The 20,375-nt window shown below is 47.5% G+C and overlaps 1 protein-coding gene across 1 annotated transcript; it reads left to right on the forward strand.

Moving 5' to 3' along the window:
• Positions 1-10,958: 10,958 nt before the first annotated feature.
• Nrn1 (neuritin 1) lies at positions 10,959-19,695 on the forward strand. Its single transcript, XM_075969891.1, has 3 exons — positions 10,959-11,473; positions 15,430-15,574; positions 18,502-19,695. Exons 1-3 carry the CDS (start codon positions 11,419-11,421, stop codon positions 18,728-18,730), a joined length of 429 nt encoding a protein of 142 aa, XP_075826006.1. The 5' UTR covers positions 10,959-11,418; the 3' UTR covers positions 18,731-19,695.
• The last annotated feature ends 680 nt before the right edge of the window (positions 19,696-20,375 follow it).

Raw genomic sequence — 20,375 nt, forward strand, 5'->3', positions numbered from 1 at the left:
TTATAAGCAAAAATAAACAAATATCAGGCAGTCCACACAGATGGGAATAGAGAACTGAATAAATTAACAACCAAAATCAGAGACAAATAACCTGCCCAGAAGACATTCCCTCTCCCGTTATGCAGCCTCTGCCCAGGACCTTGCTCATTGCTTCTTTCTTCCCACTTGTGGAAATAATGTCTGATTAAAGTGACTTCTCTCCAGACAGAACAAAATGGGGAGGGGAACAGAGAGTGACTTCACAGCGCAGAGGCTCAATAAGCACCTCGCCAGGTGATCAAGGTTAACAGCAACAGATATAAATCATGTCTTAGCTCCGGCTCCAGCTACCTGAGAGTGGATGGCCTAAACAGCAGCGATTTCTTTTTCACAGTTCTGCGGGTGAGAAATCCAGCATCGAGGCTCCAGCAAGGCTGACTTCATTATGAGGCCAATGCTTGTCTCATGTGTGGCTGTCACATCACTGTGCTCATGTGACCTCTCCTTTGAGCACACACAAGGACTGAGAGCAAGGGAACCTAAGGGCCTTAATTCAGCCTAAGACCTGAATCTAAACCCCCTTGGGACAAAAGAAGGGAAAATCTACTTCGTATTGACCTGAACAATTTCGCATATAATGCCAGAACACAGAAAGCAAAATAAAAATAGACAAATAGCATTAAATTAGCAAACTTCTGCACAGCAGTAAGAATACAAAGCTTAGAAATGGCCTTCAGAAAGGGACATTTGAAAAAGGAGTCAGTGCCCAAGCTACTCAAAATTCAATTGCAAGAAAAAAATAACCCAATTCAAACATGGGCAAAGGAACTAGAGAGATTGTTCAGTACTTAAGGGTTCCAGTTGCTCTTCCAAAGGAGCCAGGTTCAATTCCCAGCACCACGTGGAGGCTCAGAGGCACCTGTAACTCCAGTTCCCGGGAGCTAATGTGAAAATTGAAACATAGCATGGGCATTTGGGACTCACTGGAGAATTTTTTGGTGGGTGGAGGAAAAATCTCACACCTCTGGTCCCAGAAGTTTTGTGTTAAGTGACTCTGTTAGAATAGAGATTATAACTTGAGAAATGGCCAAAGGCAATCAAACATCTCACTTATAAGGGCTATTTTGGCATAGACGAAAATGAAACAGACAGTAACAGTGAGTGCTGGGGCTGTGGGTAAGATCACATATAAATAAATAGTCTGTAGTGTTCTGATATTGAAATTATAAACATAAACTAGTAGTTTTATATTAATAGCATTTTTATAAAGACTGCCTAGATACAAAAATGGAGGTGTGTGTGTGTGTGTGTGTGTGTGTGTGTGTGTGTGTGTGGACTAGGACACCACTGTAATCTCAGAATATTTCTCCACAGTAAAGAGGATTCATCAGCTACAAAAGAGGAAATAGTGAATCCAAGGGATGGCTTCTTAGGTAAAGGTGCCTCTACCAAAACTGATAACCTGAGTTCAATTGGTTCAGTCCTCTCCTTCTAAGGAGAGAACTGAGTCCCAAAAGCTGTCCCCTGAGGTCCACATTCAAGAGAAAGAGAGAGGGAGAGGGAGACAGTGAGATGGGGTGGGGGCAGACACCAACGCAAGCTTACACCAAAGCTGCAGCCAGTCAGCATGGTTATGAGAAGTACGGAAAACAGCTTTGAAAGGTCTGCGGTGAGCCAACTGTAATTCCTTGATCACAGAACGGTAAAACGGGAATGTGAGAGGGGCCTTATGGGAATCATCCTTGTACCAGGTGCTCTTGAAAGCCATCGTGTACCAGGCTTTTTCTTTTGGGCCACCAACCAGCTCTCAAATCATGACATGGAGACTTATTAGTTTTGAATACTCGGTCTAGCTTAGGCTCACTTCTGGCTAGCTCCTTTAACTTAAGTTAGCCTGCTTTTCTTTATTTAACTTTTGCCTCAGGGCTTCTTACTTTTCTTTCCTTCTGTATAACCTGCTTTCACTGCTTTTCCTGTATGGCTGGTTGGCTGCTGCCTGGCTTCTTGCCCTGGGTGTGTCTGTCTCTTTCTCCTTGTTCTCTTCTTTCTTCTCTCCTGCCTAGATTTCTTCTCCTATTTATTCTCTCTGCCTGCCAGCCCCACCTATCCCTCTCCTGCCTAGTTAGTGGCCATTCAGCTTTTTATTGGACCAATCAGGTGCCTTAGGCAGGCAAGGTGAAACAAACGTAACACATCATTACATAATTAAACAGAAGCAGCAGAAACAAATGTAACAGACCTTCACATAGTTAAATATTCCATAATACCATCTAGGACTTGAAACTCATGGAGGTTTTTAATGTTAAGCCAGTTTCACTGTGTTGTTGGATTAAATTGTATGTGTTTTTTTTTTTCATTTATCGTGTGTGGGGGCATTGCTTTTAAGCAAATGATTTAGGAGGAATTCTCAAGTTCTTGACAACAATTTTTTTTTAGACTTGTGCAATATTAATTTATTACTACATGTAATAAATTTACATGCTTACATGTAAAATGTCTGAAAAGTACCCAGTACATGACAGCAATTTTTTCCTTTTTTATTTACCCTTCTCTTATATATTACATCCAACTGCAGTTTCTCTCCCCTCCCCTAGATCCACTTCTCTTTTCTCTTCAGAAAAGGGCAGGCCTTCTGGGAATATCAACTAAACATGGCATGTCAAGTTATAATAAGACTAGGTACATCCCCTCATATTTAGGCTGGACGAGGCAACCCAGTAGGAGGAAAAGGATCCCAAAACAGGCAAAGGAGTCAGAGACAGTCCCCACTCCCACTGCTGGAAGTCCCACAAGAACACCAACTTACACAATTGTAACATAATTGCAGACGACCTAGGACAGTTCCATCCAGGCTCCCTGATTGTTGGTTCAGTCTCTGTGAGACGCTATGAGTGCTGCTTAGTTGATTCTGTGGTCCATTTTCCTGTGCCCTTGACTTCTCTGGATACTACAACCCTTCTTCCCCATCTTCCATAGGACTCTTAGAGCCGTGGGTCTCCGTGTCTGCTCCCCTCAGTTGCTGGGTGAAACCTCTCTGATGACACTTATGCTAGACTCTGATCCACAGGTATAGCAAGGTATCATTACGAATCATTTCATTGACTTTTTTTCTGTCCTATCATGTTTGGTTCTATCCTAAGTCTCTGGACTATCCAGGCAGCAATTATCTATATATATTTTTAACATAATTTTTATTGATTCTTTGGGAATTTCACACCTTGCACCCTAGTCCTACTTGTTTCCGGGTCCTTCCATATCTGACCTTCACCCTTGTAGCATCCCCCCCCCCAAAAAAATAAAAAGAAATAAAAAACTAAAATTAAATCAAAAATAAAAACACACAAGCAAAAACACAAACAACAACAAAAAACAAAATAAAAAAAAACAAGCAAAAAAACACTTTGTTCATCTGTCTTTCCCACCTCTCCATCACCTCTTTATTCATATTAGTGGCACTGGGAACCACAGTGTGACATGCAGTAAACCCTTTTGTCCCGATATCTTTACTAACAAAAGTTCCTTGTGTAATGAGTTATTGATCAGGTTCAAGGCCCCTGGCTTCTGGCACACCATCAATACTGTCCCCTCTAGGATATCCTGCTGTTGCCCCAAGTCATGAAGATTGTGTGCCTAGCGTGGCACAGGACCAGACCATTTGTGCACTCCAGTAAGCCATAGATGGAGTAGATGTTGGGGTAGGTCAACCCAAAGCCCTAGATGTGTGCCTCAGAGATGGATGAGTTGGTCACTCCAGACCGCTAGGACCACCTCTCTCAGACAAGGGATGGGGCCAGCTTTCCCCAATACAGGAGCCAGCTCTTCTGTGAGAGGAAAGGCCAGCTCTAATGAGGGGTAAGGCTAGTGAGGGCCAGAGCCAGCTCAGCAAAGCCCTAGGACTTCAACAGTATCGGGGCCCCTGTGTTAACATGGGCAATGATGGTTGTGTGGTCCCCAAACTCCAATATGACCTCAGGTGGCAGCTTAAACCCTAGGCATCTTCATTAGCAACAAGATTAACATCAACACAGAGCCTGGCTGTGGTAAGGTCAAATTTCACATTTGGCAACAGCTCGGGGCTGGATGGCACCATGGCTCCCAATGGCAGCATTAGGCCGCTCAGATAGGCATGGCCCCAGATGCACTGTGGCCCTCAGACACCAACCTGACCTCAACTGGAGTGTGTCCCTCGGATACCAACTTGGCCGCATGTGGTGGCCCAGCCCTTGGGCATCCATGTGACCTTTGGGGACAACACAGACCATGGATATCAACACAGACCCTGGCTGCAGTAGGACCACAGACCTAGATATGGCCCTAGGCTGCAGCTCAGGCCCAGATGTCACCATGGCCTTGGATGGCAGCACAGACCACTAGATCAGCATGGTCCTAGTCGCAGTGTGTCCCTCAGACACCTTCATGACCTCAGGGGTCAGCCCAGACCCCAAGCATCTGCACAGCCTTCAGTGGTAACAGGAGCCACAGACATCAACCCAGACCCCAGAGGTAGGGGGGCCACAAACCTAGACTTCACCATGGCAACAGGCAGCAAGCAAGCCACCTACATCAGTCAACTCCTCACCACCTTCACCTCTTTAGATCTGCCTCTCTCCCAGAGCACATGAGCCATTCTGCCCCCCTGCCCCCTCCTTCCCTCCCTCCCCCATTTCTCCATATATTTGTTCACCATAATAGCACACACCACCCAATGACACAGGTATGAGGCAGGACTATGGTTGTCTTCTACCTGCCTGGGCCTAATGGTATCAGGTGGACCTATGGGTGTCCTCCACCCACCCGGGCCTGGTCTATTTTTATATATTAATACTTTGAGACTGTCATATGATGCATTTTAATCAGATTCATATCCTTTTCCTCAACTCCTCCCAGACCTCCTTTCAATACCCAGCCAATGTCTGTCTTCAGAAAGAGAGAGAGAGAGAGAGAGAGAGAGAGAGAGAGAGAGAGAGAAGGGGAAGGAGGGAGGGAGGGAGGGAAGGAAGAAAAAAAGGAAGGAAGGAAAGAAGGAAAGAAGGAAGGAAGGAAGGAAGGAAGGAAGGAAGGAAGGAAGGAAGGAAGGGAGGGGACCTATCAAGTCAAATTAGTCCTGCCTATATATTTGGATGAAGCGCAACCCACCAAGGGCCTCACTGTTAAGGAGGACTGATTCTTCCTCTGTTGGATTTCAAGAGCCAATATCCCCACAGCTACAGATGGGAGATCCTGCCCAACTTCTTTCTCCAAGCTGGGCTTGGTCTGGCTTGAGCTTGTGTATGTCTTGAGTGTGTTCTCACAATCACCATAAGTTCATACATGCAACTGCCCTGTTGTGTCTGGAAGATTTTCTTCTAGTCATCCACTGCTCCTCTCTCTTACAATCCTCCTGCACTCTCTCCCACAACAATCCTGGAGCTTTGGGAGGAGGGTACATAATACAGATCTCCCATTTGCAGCTGAGCATTCCAGGCTGATAGGCTCTGACCAGCTGCAGGTCTCTGTGTTAGTCACCCTTTTGATACCAATTTTTGTGATTGTTTGTAATTTGGTTTTTTTTTTCATTTTCTTTAAGGTGCTGTTAAAGAAAAGTTTTCCATTTATTATAATAAGATTTATCAATATTTTTCAGTTCACAGTTTTTAATGTTTATCTAAGGCCTAATCTTCATCTAGCTGAGTGTGGTTTGCATGCCTATCATCACAGCACTCAGGCAGGAAAATGGTAAACTCAGGACAAATCCAAGCTGCATAGTATGTTCTAGGTCAGCTTGGACTGCACATCAAGATCCTGTCTTGAAACAACAAAGCAACAAATAAAAGCCCTTCATCTTATATAGTAACTTGTATTTCAAAGTCTTTGGACAGTTAAGTCTCTATTAATATTAGACTAATATTAATATTAGTCTATTTACATTACTGCAACAAAACACTAAAGACGCATCTTCTTACAAGCAAAGACTGATTATGGAACAGGGCACCAGTGGCAAGAGACAGGGTGTGTCTGTGTCTGTGTGTGTGTGTGTGTGTGTTTGTGTCTGTGTGTGTGTGTAAAATGTATATATGTACAGTATATATGCACGTGCACGTAGACAGTACATATCTATATAATGTGTATGTTTGTATTGTGTATGGTATACCTGTAGTGTATTGTGCATATGTATATTTGTATGCATAGAATTGTATTGGCGTGTATGTGTCTGTGTGGTTAGTATGTGTGTAGTGTGTGTGTATATGGTATGTATGTGGTGTATATGTAGATAGACAGACATAGATTAGATATAGATATTAAGTTTTATGGTCAGTCTCTCTATGAAGTTAGCAGTATTCATTCATGGATCACCCTGATGATCTTACCAGATCCCAATCACTTCCTAAAGACGCTATCTCTAAACAGCATAGTTTCATTATGTTACCACTCTCTTGATACCTCATTATAGTGATTAAATTTCAATACAGGAACCATTGAGGGACACACTAACCTTATGAAAAATGTAACAAGGCCTTTAATAACCTAAAATTGATTTTTTTTATTTTTATTAATTTATTTTTAAATAACTTCAAACATTAAAGAAAATAATGACAGGAGAAAACAGAAAACTCAAGTCCCTCTCCATTTCCCCAGCTCTTGACATTTTACTGTATTTTTACCATGCCATTTAATTGCCTGTTCTGTCTGTTCTTTTCTGAATGCTGTGGCCCCATCACTCCAGGGTAGAAGGCTCCACCCACAAGGGTAGAAGGCACCACCCACAAGGGTAGAAGAGGCCTCCTAAGAGAGAGCGATTCCCTCTGTCTCTCTTTCTTTTTGAATTAAGATTTCTTTTTCACATACAAGACAGCGTGCTCTACCAGGACATTTTACAGATGCAGTCACCCTTTTCTGTAGCCAGTGCACAAATCTGTCGGAAATCCGTGCTCACAGAACACAGTGTCACCTATGGTCCTCATTCAAGTATTTAATTGTGCCGCCATATCTTCGCTCCTTCTGGTCTAGGGATCACACAAGGGAATACAAGTCGCATTTTATCCTTATTTCTCTTCCAGCCAGTGCAGTGTGGAGAGACATTTGCACTGTCACACACCATGCAGCTGTCACCATGCAGATGTTCACCTTGTCACACACAGGAGCTGGGCGCAGCCTCGCCTTGTGAATCATTCTCAGTGTCCGTTCCACAACCACAATGCTTATTTTTAAGAGGAGCGCATTTGCCTGCAGAATCCAAATGTACGCATTTAAATCAAGTTTCCCCAGTCAGTCGTATGTTTCAAGCCTAAAAGTTCTACCTAATTTCGGAAAGTTTCATGATCTAAAGTGGAGAAAGTTGCCTTAGCAAGGAGTAAACACAAGGGTGGAGAAGAGGCCTCCTAACGGGGATTCCCTCTGTCTCTCTTTCTTTAATTAAATTTTTTCTTTCACATACAAGATAATGGGTTCTATCAGAACATTTTACAGATGTAACCATTGTCCTTTGATCATATTCATTCTCCCCACTATTAACATGTCCTGTCCCTATCCACGAACTCACCTTCTTTTTGTACATAGTTCCCCCTTCTACTTTAGTCACACACACACAGACAGACACATACATACATACACACACACACACATACATTTTACATATGAGAGACAATTTGTGACATGTGTAATTACTCCCTGCCTTTTCCCCTTCCCACATTACAGGGAGTTTTATTGCAACCTCAAATGACATAATACCATATACAAATTCACTTTCCTCCTAGTTTAAATACGGTATAGTCATTTCAATGAAAAGAACTAGCAATGTACAATTATATTCATACTTTGATTAAAGGTTCTAGTTGAAGGTTAAAAACAATGACAGGTTGAATTTGAGGGAGATGTATTGCTAGGGCAATCCATTCTAGTACAACATTGGCTTTTTTTTTTTTCTGGCCTAGAGGACAGAGATGGAATCTCCCACTGGCCCTGGCAACTGCTCTTGCAAACAATTCCAAGGGGATGTGTCTTGAGATGGCAGCTTCTGGGAAGGCCATGCAATGATGGATTAGCAGAGGAAGCTGAGAAATCAACTCATAAACTGCTCAGTCAAACTGGAGTGGCCCAGCCTGAACTGGGAAAGAACCCGGATGCTTTAAGGAAATGGAATGTTGTCTGCCCGTTACTTAATTCTGCACAGCCACTTTAGGTGCTTTCTGTTCAACCTGCAGACCCAAACAGCAACAAGGACTTTTTTTTCTTCCTGAACTGTGCTTTTTTTTCTCTAACTTTTAGAGCAAGCATTTATTTGAAGAAAAACAGCTCTGCCTCTGCTGAGCCATAACAGCATTCTTGCATGGACCTTATCTTACCCTTTGGCTCTAAGTGCATTCCTGCTTCCAGGCATGTCCCTGCTATTCTACAAACGCTCTGGTTCACAAGAAGTCAAATGAAGATCCTTTGAAGATCAAATCATAGACATATCCCCTTTGTTTTGAGATTGGGAAAATGCGACAGGGAACCTTCCAGGGGCAACCAAAGTCACTTGAAGACCAGGGCTATTCCTACCCTCCTACAGGGCCATCTTTCATGTTAAATATGGCATGGATAGGCTTTTCAAATTAATAAAAGAGGAAATGTCCTCCAATCCAGTCCCAACTGTGGTCTCAGTCACCCTTGCACATGCTTTCCCATCCTGACGTTTGTTACCTGTCAATTAAGGAAATAGGGAAAAACAAAGCCTGCCTGGGCCTAGACTGCAGAACGACCTGCGTGATTTAAAAGGTTAGAAATTTCAAAAACAAAACCATCGTTGGCATCTGCTTTCAATTATTCATTCCCCGGATTATTTCTGGAGAGTATCTCTGCCAGCCTCTCACTTCACTTTAGCGGAGGGGTCCAGTATCAAGAAAAGGGCCAGCAGGAGACCCAGAGGTGGCTAGGGAGCAGCGGGTGCCGAATCTACTGCGGACGCTTGCCCTCGCGCACCCCTTCACTCAGCTTCAGTCTGTCAATTCACCCTTCTCACTCAAACCCTAAAGCACCAAGTTCCAAGTGAGAAAGTGTGTATTGAGTAGGATCCCAGGGCACCCACAAAAAATATTCTAGAAGGTCCCGAGGAGTGAGCAGGAGGAGGGCAAGGACGTTGAGGGCACGAAATGTAAATTCACCAGTTTCCTGGACTCTGAAACTACGGAGCGGAGTGGGGAAGACTCGGCTCAGTGCCACGGACGGGGGTGGAAGAGGGGGAAGCCCGGCAGCCCTGTGCGTGGAACCCTGAAGGGACCGGAGGCTACGGAGGCGGGCTTCCAACCTTGAGGTCCCGCCCCTGGCCGGCCCCTTCTCTACCATTGGAGGGCATCGGGGGAGGATTCGAGGAACGCCCCCCTCTCGCCACCCGTTCTCTCCAGCCTCCATCCCGCCCACCTTTTCTGCTTTTCTCGGTACCTCTGAACACTAGAATAGGAAACCCCCGGCTCTGCCACTGGGACCCTGAACACCGCGAAAGTGCGCCCCCGCTGCCCCGCCCACCACCGGTGACATCACCGGGGGCGGAGCACGTGGCTCCACCCGCAGAGTTCAGGTGACCTGCTTAGGGGTCTGTGGTTCTGCAGGGCTGCGGGCCTGAATCCCTTAGGTGCGAGCTCTTCTGGTTACCCCGCAGGGCAGTCAGGACCCCCGCAGTCTTCCTCTGTCCATCCACAGTCAGTCACCTGACTCCGATTTTGCACCTTTCTCTCCCTCTCTCAGTCTGTGTGCCCAGATAGATGGCTGTGTGGGCTCCCAGTGCCGGGATCTCGAGAAGCTACTACAAGGGACGCCCCATCTCCCTAATCCCTTTGCATTTCTGCTACTAACTTGATAGCCTCACGCGGTCGTCCAGCAGTCTTGCAAAATATGAAGATTCTTTTATTTTCTACTAATCTTATTTTCTCCTAATTTTTTTTATTTTTTTCCTAATTTTATTTTCTTTTATCTCTTTATCTTCATCTTTTATCAAGTAATAAAGTTCGCCAGTGCGGCCTTCAACATTCGATTAAAGACGCTAGAATTCAGACTGGGGAAGAGGGTATGGTGCATTGCAGAAAAAAAGAAGAGAAAACCAAAACTTAATTGCGTTTAGGAAGTAGATGTAGTTATCTTTCCATCTTACACGACTCACTGAAGGACCTTGCACAAACGCAGCTGAAGAGACATTTCATCAAAAAAAAAAAAAAAAAACAGCGCAAGTGTGTATGGGTCCGGGCGTGCGTGTGTGTACGTGGTGGACGTGGGTGCGTGTGTGTAAACATGCGAGTGCAGCCCAACAAATGACCCCAGGGAGCCCCCAGAAAACAGCCTGCACACCGAAGAGTGCATTGGAAATTTCCTAAAAGCTCTAAGAGTTTGTAAATCAGAAGAATCCGAAAATCGTTTTAGCCAAGCCTCATTGCCCGGTGCCTCCTAGCCCCACCCACTAAAATAGGTGTCTCTCCGTCTAGCGTAGCGGCCCCCGCGGGTGGGTGAGGGTCGCCAGTGGTGAAATTCACAAGAGGGCACGCGGAGTCTATTTCTGGGGCCCCATGTGTGCAGAATGAACCCCCGGGGCCTGGGCGTTCGCGCGCTCTGGAGCGGTGTGTGAGGGCTGGCTCGGGGGCGCTCGGCTCTGCTCCCAGTCGTGCGCGTGTGTGTGAGTGTGTGCGGGTGCTGGGTGCTGGGGGCCGGGTTGTGTGCTCACGCACTCCAGGCTGCGCCCAGAGCTCAGCCGCCGGGCTGGTAAAAAAAAGAGTAGGCAAGTGCGGGGTCTGCAGGCAGCGGAAGGGGGGGCGGCGATTCGGCTCAGATGAGTCCCCCCCTCCGCCCCGGCCAGAAGCACCTCAAACCTCGCTGCAGGGTTGGAAGTGTCTGGGTTCGTTGTGGCGCCAATGGAGAAGGGAGCAGGTTGAACAATCGAGTGGGCGCGCCAGGACTCCCCGGCTCCGGGCGGGGAGAGGAGAGGGAGCCCCGATTCTGCGCAGGGAGGGGGCGGGGCTGGGGGCCCCTAGAACGAGGAGGCGGGGGTAGCTACCGGTATGGGAAGCGGTCACCCCAGAGAGGCGAGATTTCGTTGAGACTGCACATTAATTGGAGATATCTTATTAATTCCAGAGTCTTATGACTATAAATGGCGATTCTCTACCAAGGTGTCTATATTAAAAAAAAAAATCAATCCGTGTCATCCCCCACGTCAGGCCTGCTCGTGGGCGTGAGGCTGTACTTCCTCCGCCCCCTCCTAATGGAGTGAACCATTCCCAGCTCTACCTCCCCCCCCACGCGAGCCTCTCACTCTCTCGCTCTCTTTCTGTCTCTTCCTCGCTCCCTCTCTTTCTCTCCTCCCTCTGCCTTCCCAGTGCATAAAGTCTCTGTCGCTCCCGGAACTTGTTGGCAATGCCTATTTTTCAGCTTTCCCCCGCGTTCTCTAAACTAACTATTTAAAGGTCTGCGGTCGCAAATGGTTTGACTAAACGTAGGATGGGACTTAAGTTGAACGGCAGATATATTTCACTGATCCTCGCGGTGCAAATAGGTAAGTGGCCGCCCTGTCCGGCATGGTAGGCGACCGGAGATTGCCAGCCCCGGAGGCGCCTAAGGGGACTTGCTGACCCGCGTCTGCCGCTGGATGCAGAAAACCCTGCAGAAACCCAGGGTCGGGGTTTTAGCTGTTTGGGACTCAGGAGTCCTGATTTGGTTTTGCTAAAGTAAGGGACTTGAAGTGTGTGCGGCAGACTATTTTCCAAAGAGGATTTCTCCTTGCTTTCCAAAGCGCAGATCCATTTTTGCTACCCTCTCCCGGGTTAAAGCAGGGTCGGAGCGCTCTTAGCGTGCGGCCCCCATATACTGTAAGGTACTATTCTGAGGGGTCGAAAGGTGAATGCAGAAATAAGATGGCTAGGCATCTAGGTCTGAAAAGTTTACGTGCAGAAAGCAAAGATATTCCGAGGCTGCCCTCAAACTGCAGCATTTAGAACTTTGTCCTTCCCCGCCCCTCCCCCCCCCCATATCCTAGCTGCAGCGTTTGCTCCGGGCACCGCAGACTCCGACGAGGAGGATAAATCAGCCAAATATGCACCGATATACTTTTTCAGGGTCATGTGTTTGTGTGTGTGACTTTATATACAAGCATCTCTAACATTTCTATGCAAAAAAGGGTTTTACATGTTTACAATATGTAGGTTCGTGTGTGTGTTATTTTTGTTTGCGGCGGTTTTATGGAAGGACTTATTTAGTCCCCCATTTTATGTTAAGGAATGTTGAGTCTCAGTTGCACTGTAAGAAAGCTTTCTTAAAGTTCATATTTCTCCAACCAAAATGCAAATGTTGTAAGTGCTAGAGAATCCGCTTGTCTGATGTCGGATGGGAACATTAATTAATGTAGCCGAAAAGTGAAAGGAAAGCAGCTTATTAATAGAATGGACAAGAGAAAAAAGAGAAACTCTCCAATGGGTTTTCTGGAGATGGAAGGAACTGCTATCATGTCAGGCTGTAGAATTCTTCATAGACAAATCTTGCAGTAGCTCAGGGGTGCGTTAGGGAATTTGTGTGGGACAAGAGAAGGAATGCTTAATGGCTTTTCTTCGTAAGAAATGTAGAAGAATCAGGGTTCCCAGAGCATTAAAATTGATTCTTCCCATCGGGGTCTATATGCATTTGACATGATTCTGAAATTCTGATTTTAGAGGATTTTTGTCATTTTGCAGAAACTAGGATTTTTGCATAGCAAGGACCATGCACGGGGATGTTGGCTTTTCCTTTAATTTTAGGAAATGACTTAATGCTTTTCATCTGGTGGTTTTGCGCCTCTGACATTAGTTCAAAGAGCTGCAACAATCCTAGGACACAGATCCCAAGGGCAGCAAATTCTTAAAGTGCTGGAAATAAGAGACTATGGCATTTTGCAGTCAGCCTGCAAACGTTTATAGATCAGGAAACAGCTACAGTTTTAAGACGGGGGTTTCACCTGGACGACGTCCGGGGGCTCTGCTTTCCTTGTGGGTCAGAATAGAAAATAATGAAGCAGTGATTGTAGAAGGGATGCATTTGATGAACCTCAGCCTGAAAATGACCAAAATATTGGCAGTGGGATTGCAATGTATATGTTCCCAAATGTCTACTCTTTTTTTTTTTTTACATCAGAGCCTCAGTCTTTATTAATTCATGGATGGAAGCTGTCCCAAATCACTGACATTTGGCAAGAAAAGTGGGGGGTGGGGAGGGGCGGGGAAGTAGAAGATGGTGAACGAATGAAGAGGCGCCAGGAGGAAGTTTGGAATGAATGAAAGAGGTCCAGCGAATGAATGAGCAACTGAAAACCGCACTGGATAGGGATGTTAGAGAGAACAGAGGAGCTGGGGTCGACTGCCTTGGGGGTGACAGAAACCGGGAGCAGAAAGAACTGAGAACTCCGCGTGTGCAGAGACTTGCGCCCGCACCCTCTGTCCCGCGCTTTGCTTCCGGCTTTCCAGTGAAAGCTAGATCTCTAGAAGCCACAATTGCGAAACACAGAAATGTTCCTGAATTCGTATTTTACACACGCTCACACACGTGCGCGCTGCGGGATCTGCCCCAGCAATGCCTGAGACAACAAGGTGACGGGAACGCTTCCTGCCCACAGAAAGCCCTAACAGTTCTTTTTAAATCGTTATGGCATCCTTTCGGACACCAAATGTTGGGGCTTGAGAGACTAGGTTGCATTTTGTTTCCTTCCCGCAAAGGCATGTTTGTAACATACATTATAGAGAAAGCTGTGTAGGGTTTCTTTCATCGTGACCGAGCTACATTAGAACAAATATTCATTTATTCATAAGACGCGATGTCAGTGTTTAAAATTTTGCTTTTATTATAGTGCCGAGTTTTTTTTTTTAAATAGGTATGAAGGAAGCTAGGTTTATGAAAGGTTATGTGTCTGCCCCTGCCGAGGTGGAAGTTAACCTCCGTCCCTTCCGCAGCGCTTCCCGTTCCGGATTAGAAAGCACTAGTCCCGCCTAGCTCTTCCTGCGGCAATCTGCCGACGCACAGCTCCCGGAGGCTGCGTCTGGTTGGGTCACCTTCCCCCTGGTCTGCAGTAGCCTGGCGTTCAGAGACGGTGGCTGAGGGGGTGCTGAGTGTTCCACCCATCCAGGAGGCTTTCAACGGGGATAGCGGCACAGGAGGCCTGTATCCAAATCCCCTAGAGCCTAAGGCCCATTTCCCCTCTAGGATTCACCCTTCCCCGCCCCTACAGCGGAAATGGGATACTCTCTCTAGTCCTTCGGGTACCCCAGGTATTTGGCCCTTTTTGCCCGCTGTTTTGTTGGGGGCCGAGCCCCCAACCCGGTCGTTTGCCACCGGGTGGGAAGAAATGGTTATGGGGCCGCGCTAGGCGCCCTGAAAGCTTAGTAGCTCTCAATTTCAGCGCTTCAGATTTGGTTGACTTGAGTTTGGGAGCTAGGACCCTAGAGTGTCCTGGAATTTTCCCTTCTCTCTCCTTCTGCCTCTGGCCCAGCTTCTACCTACTTCAACTCCCCCGCCCCCACTAGAAGCCAGAGTGCTAGGCGGCAGCCTACCCGGCGCCTAGCAAGCTGGCTGCAACCTTGAGAGGAAAGATCTGCTCTCCTGAGTGTTTCCAGGGACATTAAAGGGGAGTGTAGAGGTGAGACATGAAGAGAAGGAAAGGGAAAGATGCCACACAGGCGCGCGCACACGCACGCACACACCAGGCTCCTGGCATTGACTGTGGTCACTGGTACAGATATATCTGTTGCACACACACACACCAGCTACTGAGACCAATACTTATCCCTTTAGGGCCCTGGACATTTAAACTGCCCTGCTTTAGAGTGGCAGAAAACTGTACACCTAAGGGTCTCACAAACAACAGACTTCATGTTGGGCAATCGGTTTTGAAATAAAAACATCCCTTCCCCGTGGCTGTTATGATCTTCCAAAGACTTTATTCATTCATTCATTAAGCAATATTTGCTGTGTACCTGACAAAGACCCAGGCGCCTGATGGTTACCCTGGGGGTGTGGCTCTTGGTTTAGCAGCGGCAACCCCGGACTCCACACCTCTCTGACCGTTTTTTTTTTTGCCCCCCAGCACTCTGCTTCTCAGACCCCCTCTGTCACCACAAAAAATGGAAAATTGCACCGCGAGACGTGACAGGGTTTTGGTGGAGGAAGTGTTGAGAGACAAGGAGGGAGTGAGGAAAAAAGAGTAATAAAGGAGATGAGGGAGGTGAGAAGAGGGGGCGATGAAAACAGAAAAAGAAATAGAGCTCAGTTAGGAGCGAGCTGGAGAAAATAAATGGACTCACCTCCCCGCCACCCATCTGTACCCACCCACGCCCGGATCCCTCCATCTGCACCAGAGGTGGGCCCAACGCAAATAGGTCATTCCGGGGCCACAGCGCTGAATTTTAAGAGACCACCCCAAGGAGCCACAGGGTCAGTAACGGGGCAGGGTGGTGGCGTGGCGATGCTGACTGGTGTCCCTCCTCCCCACAGCTTACCTGGTGCAGGCCGTGAGAGCAGCGGGCAAGTGCGATGCGGTCTTTAAGGGCTTTTCAGACTGTTTGCTCAAACTGGGCGACAGCATGGCCAACTACCCGCAGGGCCTGGACGACAAGACGAACATCAAGACCGTGTGCACGTAAGTGTCCTCTCTGACCCGGGGTTTCCCTTTTGGGGGCGCTGCTGAGGTCAGAGTTCCATGCTACTCTCCACCCCCTGTTCTCTGTCCTACCCCCTCCTTTCCTGTGCTCAACATTCTACTAGTGAAATCTGTGACTTTCTGCCTTCTGGCCAAGGCTGCTAACAGGCTCTCTGGCCCTGAGGCCCAAGTCTCTGGTTTAGAATTTGCACTGTTTAAGGGAACTCCATGGCCTGAGGTTGGCTAGAAAAGAGAATTCTCCCACTAGCCTAAGTTTTCCAGTTTTATGGGCCTGTACCCAACAGGCATGGACCCAGGGCTAGTGACAGAGTGTCTTTTTAGGGGTTTCTCATTCAACAAAAGAATCTCCACTTTGAGATAATCTCTAATCTTTCTTCTTCTGAACAGTTGACTCCGGTTTAAGAAAAGTTGGTGGTAATACAGATTTACCTAAAAGAGAAGCCACCACCCCCACCCCCACCCCGCAAAAATACACCAAGAAAATGCAAGTGCAGGAAAGGACCACAGGTCTCCCTGTTTCCTAGAGAAAGCCTGAAATAATATTGTGTGTCAATGACTTTGGGGTTGGGCAGGTTTTGCTAAGTTTGTGGTCCTATTCCAGGTTTGGAGTAGCCACCCTCCTTGCTACCTTTCCGTTTTCCACATCTATATGATCTCCCCAGACCGGGCAGCTGCAGGCCCAGGGGGAAAGAGGCCTTCATTGCCAGCTTCGGTGGTTGACTAGAAAGCCTGCAGCTGGAGTAAAGGGGCGTCCAGCAGAGCCCTGCTGCGTGGACCTCCACATCCTAACTGCTACAGGTCTCAGAAATGCCCTCATCTTTGTATTCCACCCTCCCACAAAACGGCCTTGCAATAAAGCTAAGGCAGGAAGCATTCTTTGTTCCCAGAGGTTGAATTTCCCATAGCTATGCCCATTTCCCATAGCATGTGTGTGGCTCTTCTCTTCCTAAATAGGGGAGAGGTGTATTCATTTAAGCAATGACCAAATTGGGGGGGAGGGGAGGTAGTCTATCTTGCTATAAACCTTCTAAGTACCTCAGCACTCACTAGCAACTCCAACAAGAAAGTGGCTGGTACCTCTCCATCATAAAATGGAAAAGATGTATTTAATCCCAAACATTGATAAAAAAAAATGAATCAGAAAAGTAGGAGAGGTTCACATACTCCAGAACCTCCAGCATTTGCTAAAACATGGTATATTCCTAGTCACTTTAATTTTTTTTTTTTTTTGGCAGGACTAAAGTCCTGCAAAACATGGATAAGAGAAGGGTTGTCCCTGAGGTTGCAGGCAGCTGGATCCAATGCCCACTGTGTTAATTATGCCCAATTGCTCAGCAAGTAGGTGAAACTCACCTCTCCCAGCCCCAGGTGAATGAATATTTGCTCCTCTCCACACCCCACATCTCAGAAGTGGTCTGTCCCTTTGTGGGATCCCCCCAAAAAAAGAGCAATTTATTACAAATTGTGGAACCTGAAAGTCCTGTGCTCAGGTCCCTAAAAGGGACAAGGTCCGTAGAGGCAGTCTAAGTTCCAATAACTCCAACAAGAATTTGTAACTCGCTATCAGCCAGAAGCCAGGTTTGAAGTGGAAGCAAAGGTTAAGCTTGACTTCAACAAGCTTACAGTCCCCGACGCGCGAACAAAAAGGAAAGAGCTGAGAAAAATGCAGCCACACTGCTAAGGGTGGTTGCTGACCCGGTGAGCTCTGGGTCTGGGCGCAGTGGGAGCCAGACACGTAAATCGACCCACCTCGGAAAGGAGACAGAGCCTTAGAAATCGATCACGGCTTGAGATTATATTTAGTTTCGGGATCTATTTTAGGTTTCCAGAAGAAAAAGGGACAATTAAAAAAGAGAGAGACAGGTTGGATGAAGGTTGTGGGGGCGGGGCTGAAACTGAGCCGGGGAGGTGGGGGGGGGGAGAGCTTGAGTTCCTTCTGTGCTGATTTGGGAACCGACCCGGGGTGGAAGATCCGGAGGCGGGTCAGGGAGGGAACAGCCTAGGTGTCCGTCTTGCCCGCTTTAGGGAAGTGGGTGCTACAACCTGGGGGGTGGGGGTGGGACCGAAACTCCTGGTATCCAAACCTATGAAAAAGGCTAGGGAGGAGGTTAGAGGAAGCACCCAGCTCACAGACCAAGAGCACAGGGGTTTGTAAGAGCTGGACCACTCACCGACCGGGAATAGAGAAGAGAGCTGGTGGGTTCCCCAGAGGCCTCTGGAGCTCCTGGACTGATCAAAGGCGGGATGACCTCGGGGGACCGAAGCGAGCGGGGAGAGCAGAAAAGAAGAGGGGGAAAACAGGAGGAAGGAAAAAAGAAAGAAAGGGGAAATGAGGAGAAACTGGAAACAAAAGGAAGGTGTGGAGGCTGGGTGAAGCGGGAGAAGGAGGGAGAAGGCGAGGGGGACAACGGCTTGGAGAGGTGGAAACAGAAGGGGCGAGGAGGGAGGAGAGTGTGAGGAGCCTGGAGGGGAGGGCCTGGCTCAGAGCAAGTCACCCATCTTGCGAGCTAAGAAGCATTAATGGGCCGCAGCTTGCAAGGCTTAGTGCTGTTTTCTTAGCTTTCCCGGAGGAGGGTGAGCAATCTGCACAGGCCGTGGTGCCAGCGCCACGCAGCGGGTGCGACCCGGCTCCTGGCTGTCAGGTCCCCTCTTGGCACCGGACTAGGGAAATCAGACTGGGAAAGGAAAGGCCCACTCTCTTGGACCTGGTTTCTGGAACGAGACAAAGATCTGGGGGTTTGCTACCTAGTGAGAAATAGGTCCAGGAAAGGGGAGCGGGGGAGGGAGTGGGTGAAAGAGGCTCCCTGGGAGGTTGGCAAGGGCGCAGTCACCCGGGACGCAGATCTGGGGTCCTCCAGCGCCCAAAATGATCCTGCTTCTTCTGCTTTTGTTCCGTTCCTCTCCAGATACTGGGAGGATTTCCACAGCTGCACGGTCACAGCTCTTACAGATTGCCAGGAAGGGGCGAAAGATATGTGGGATAAACTGAGAAAAGAATCGAAAAACCTCAACATCCAAGGCAGCTTATTCGAACTCTGCGGCAGCGGCAACGGGGCGGCGGGGTCCCTGCTCCCGGCGCTCTCCGTGCTCCTGGTGTCTCTCTCGGCAGCTTTAGCGACCTGGTTTTCCTTCTGAGCGCGGGACCAGGTTCCCCCCACCCCCACCCCCCGGCGCACCCACCCACACTCACTCCATGCTCCCGGAAATCGAGAGGAAGAGCCATTCGTTCTCTGAGGACGTTGTGATTCTCTGTGATGTTGAAAACACTCATATGGGATTGTGGGAAATTCTGTTTCTCTTTTTTTATTTTGTTTGATTCCTTGTATTTTTATTTGCCAAATGTTACCGATCAGTGAGCGAGCAAGCACAGCCAAAACCGGACCTCAGCTTTAGTCCGTCTTCACACACAAAAAAAGAAAACGGCAAACTCACCCCCATTTTTAAATTTTATTTTTTATTTTTTTGGCAAAAGAATCTCAGGAATGGCCCTGGGCCACCTACTATATTAATCATGTTGATAACATGAAGAATGATGGGCTCCTCCTAATAGGGAAGCGAGGAGAGGAGAAGGCCAGGGGGAAGGAATAGCAAGAAGAGCAGTGTCCACGTGGGAAGCATCTGGCGAACACTCACACTCACGTCTTTCTTCCACAGTACCTTGTTTTGATCATTTCCACTGCACATTTCTCCTCCAGGAAAAGCAAAAATACACGGTGTGGGCTTTTTGCATCTTAAGGCTAAGAGCGAGCTGAAAGCAGGCGGGGTGGAGTGGGAAAGGTGGTCAAAGGATCTGCTCAGGTCACTGAGGGGCTGGCTTCACCTACTGTCGATGCATCTTTCGGGTCCACCGCCTTTGTGTTCCCTCCTCTCTTGTTTTAGCTGTTCCACATACAGTAATACCTGAATATCCAACGGTATAGATCACAAGGGGGTAATCAACGTTAAATCTAAAACATAGTTAAAAAAAGATTTTGACATAAAAGAGCCTTGATTTTAAAAAAAAGAGAGAGATGTAATTTAAAAAGTTTATTATAAATTAAATTCAGCAAAAATTTGCTACAAAGTATAGAGAAGTATAAAATAAAAGTTATTGTTTGAAATGGGGGCGTCGTTTTATTTTTCCTCGGCCGAGTTTCCAGAATACCTAGAGAAACACATGGGTGCTAGGTGATAAATTCACCTGTTCACCAAAGGGGTCGAATGACCTGCTGTCTTCACGGGGACCTCAACAGGACACTTGACTGTGTCTTCCAGTTTAGGCTTATGTTTGAAAGAAAAAAAAACGCAAAAAGAAAAAAGTCGTTTTCAAATTAGAGGCCTTTTCCTACGTGTGCACTGTAGGCTTTCACAGGCAGATACAACGCCCGCGGTCAGCCCGCCGCCCAGGTCCCAGGTGGGCCTGAGCTGTAACCCACGGGCCAGGCCCTAACCGCCACACGCCTCTTCCTCTGCGGTGGCTAGAGAGGCAGCCTGCAAAGGAACCGCCATTAAGGGCTCTGCAGAGGGGCAGAGAGGCTGCGTTCCCAGGCGGGGATCAGGCGAATCCTTTCATAATTAATAAGACAGCTCAGCTAAAATGGTGAGGAGACGGGGCCCTATTGATCTGCCAGTCGATCTACTTCCACCCCTCCTATTTAAACGCTCCTCATGGCTTTACAGATTAGTAAACCGCCGCAGTGGAGACCCGGGTCTAGGGTCTGCATAAGAGGTGTAGACTGGGGAAGGAGAACTACACATAGGCTATTGGGTTCATTGAAATCAAAATCTGCTTTCACTGTAG

Source organism: Microtus pennsylvanicus, chromosome 4, assembly GCF_037038515.1.
Source record: "Microtus pennsylvanicus isolate mMicPen1 chromosome 4, mMicPen1.hap1, whole genome shotgun sequence".
In the NCBI taxonomy this organism is placed as follows: domain Eukaryota; kingdom Metazoa; phylum Chordata; class Mammalia; order Rodentia; family Cricetidae; genus Microtus; species Microtus pennsylvanicus.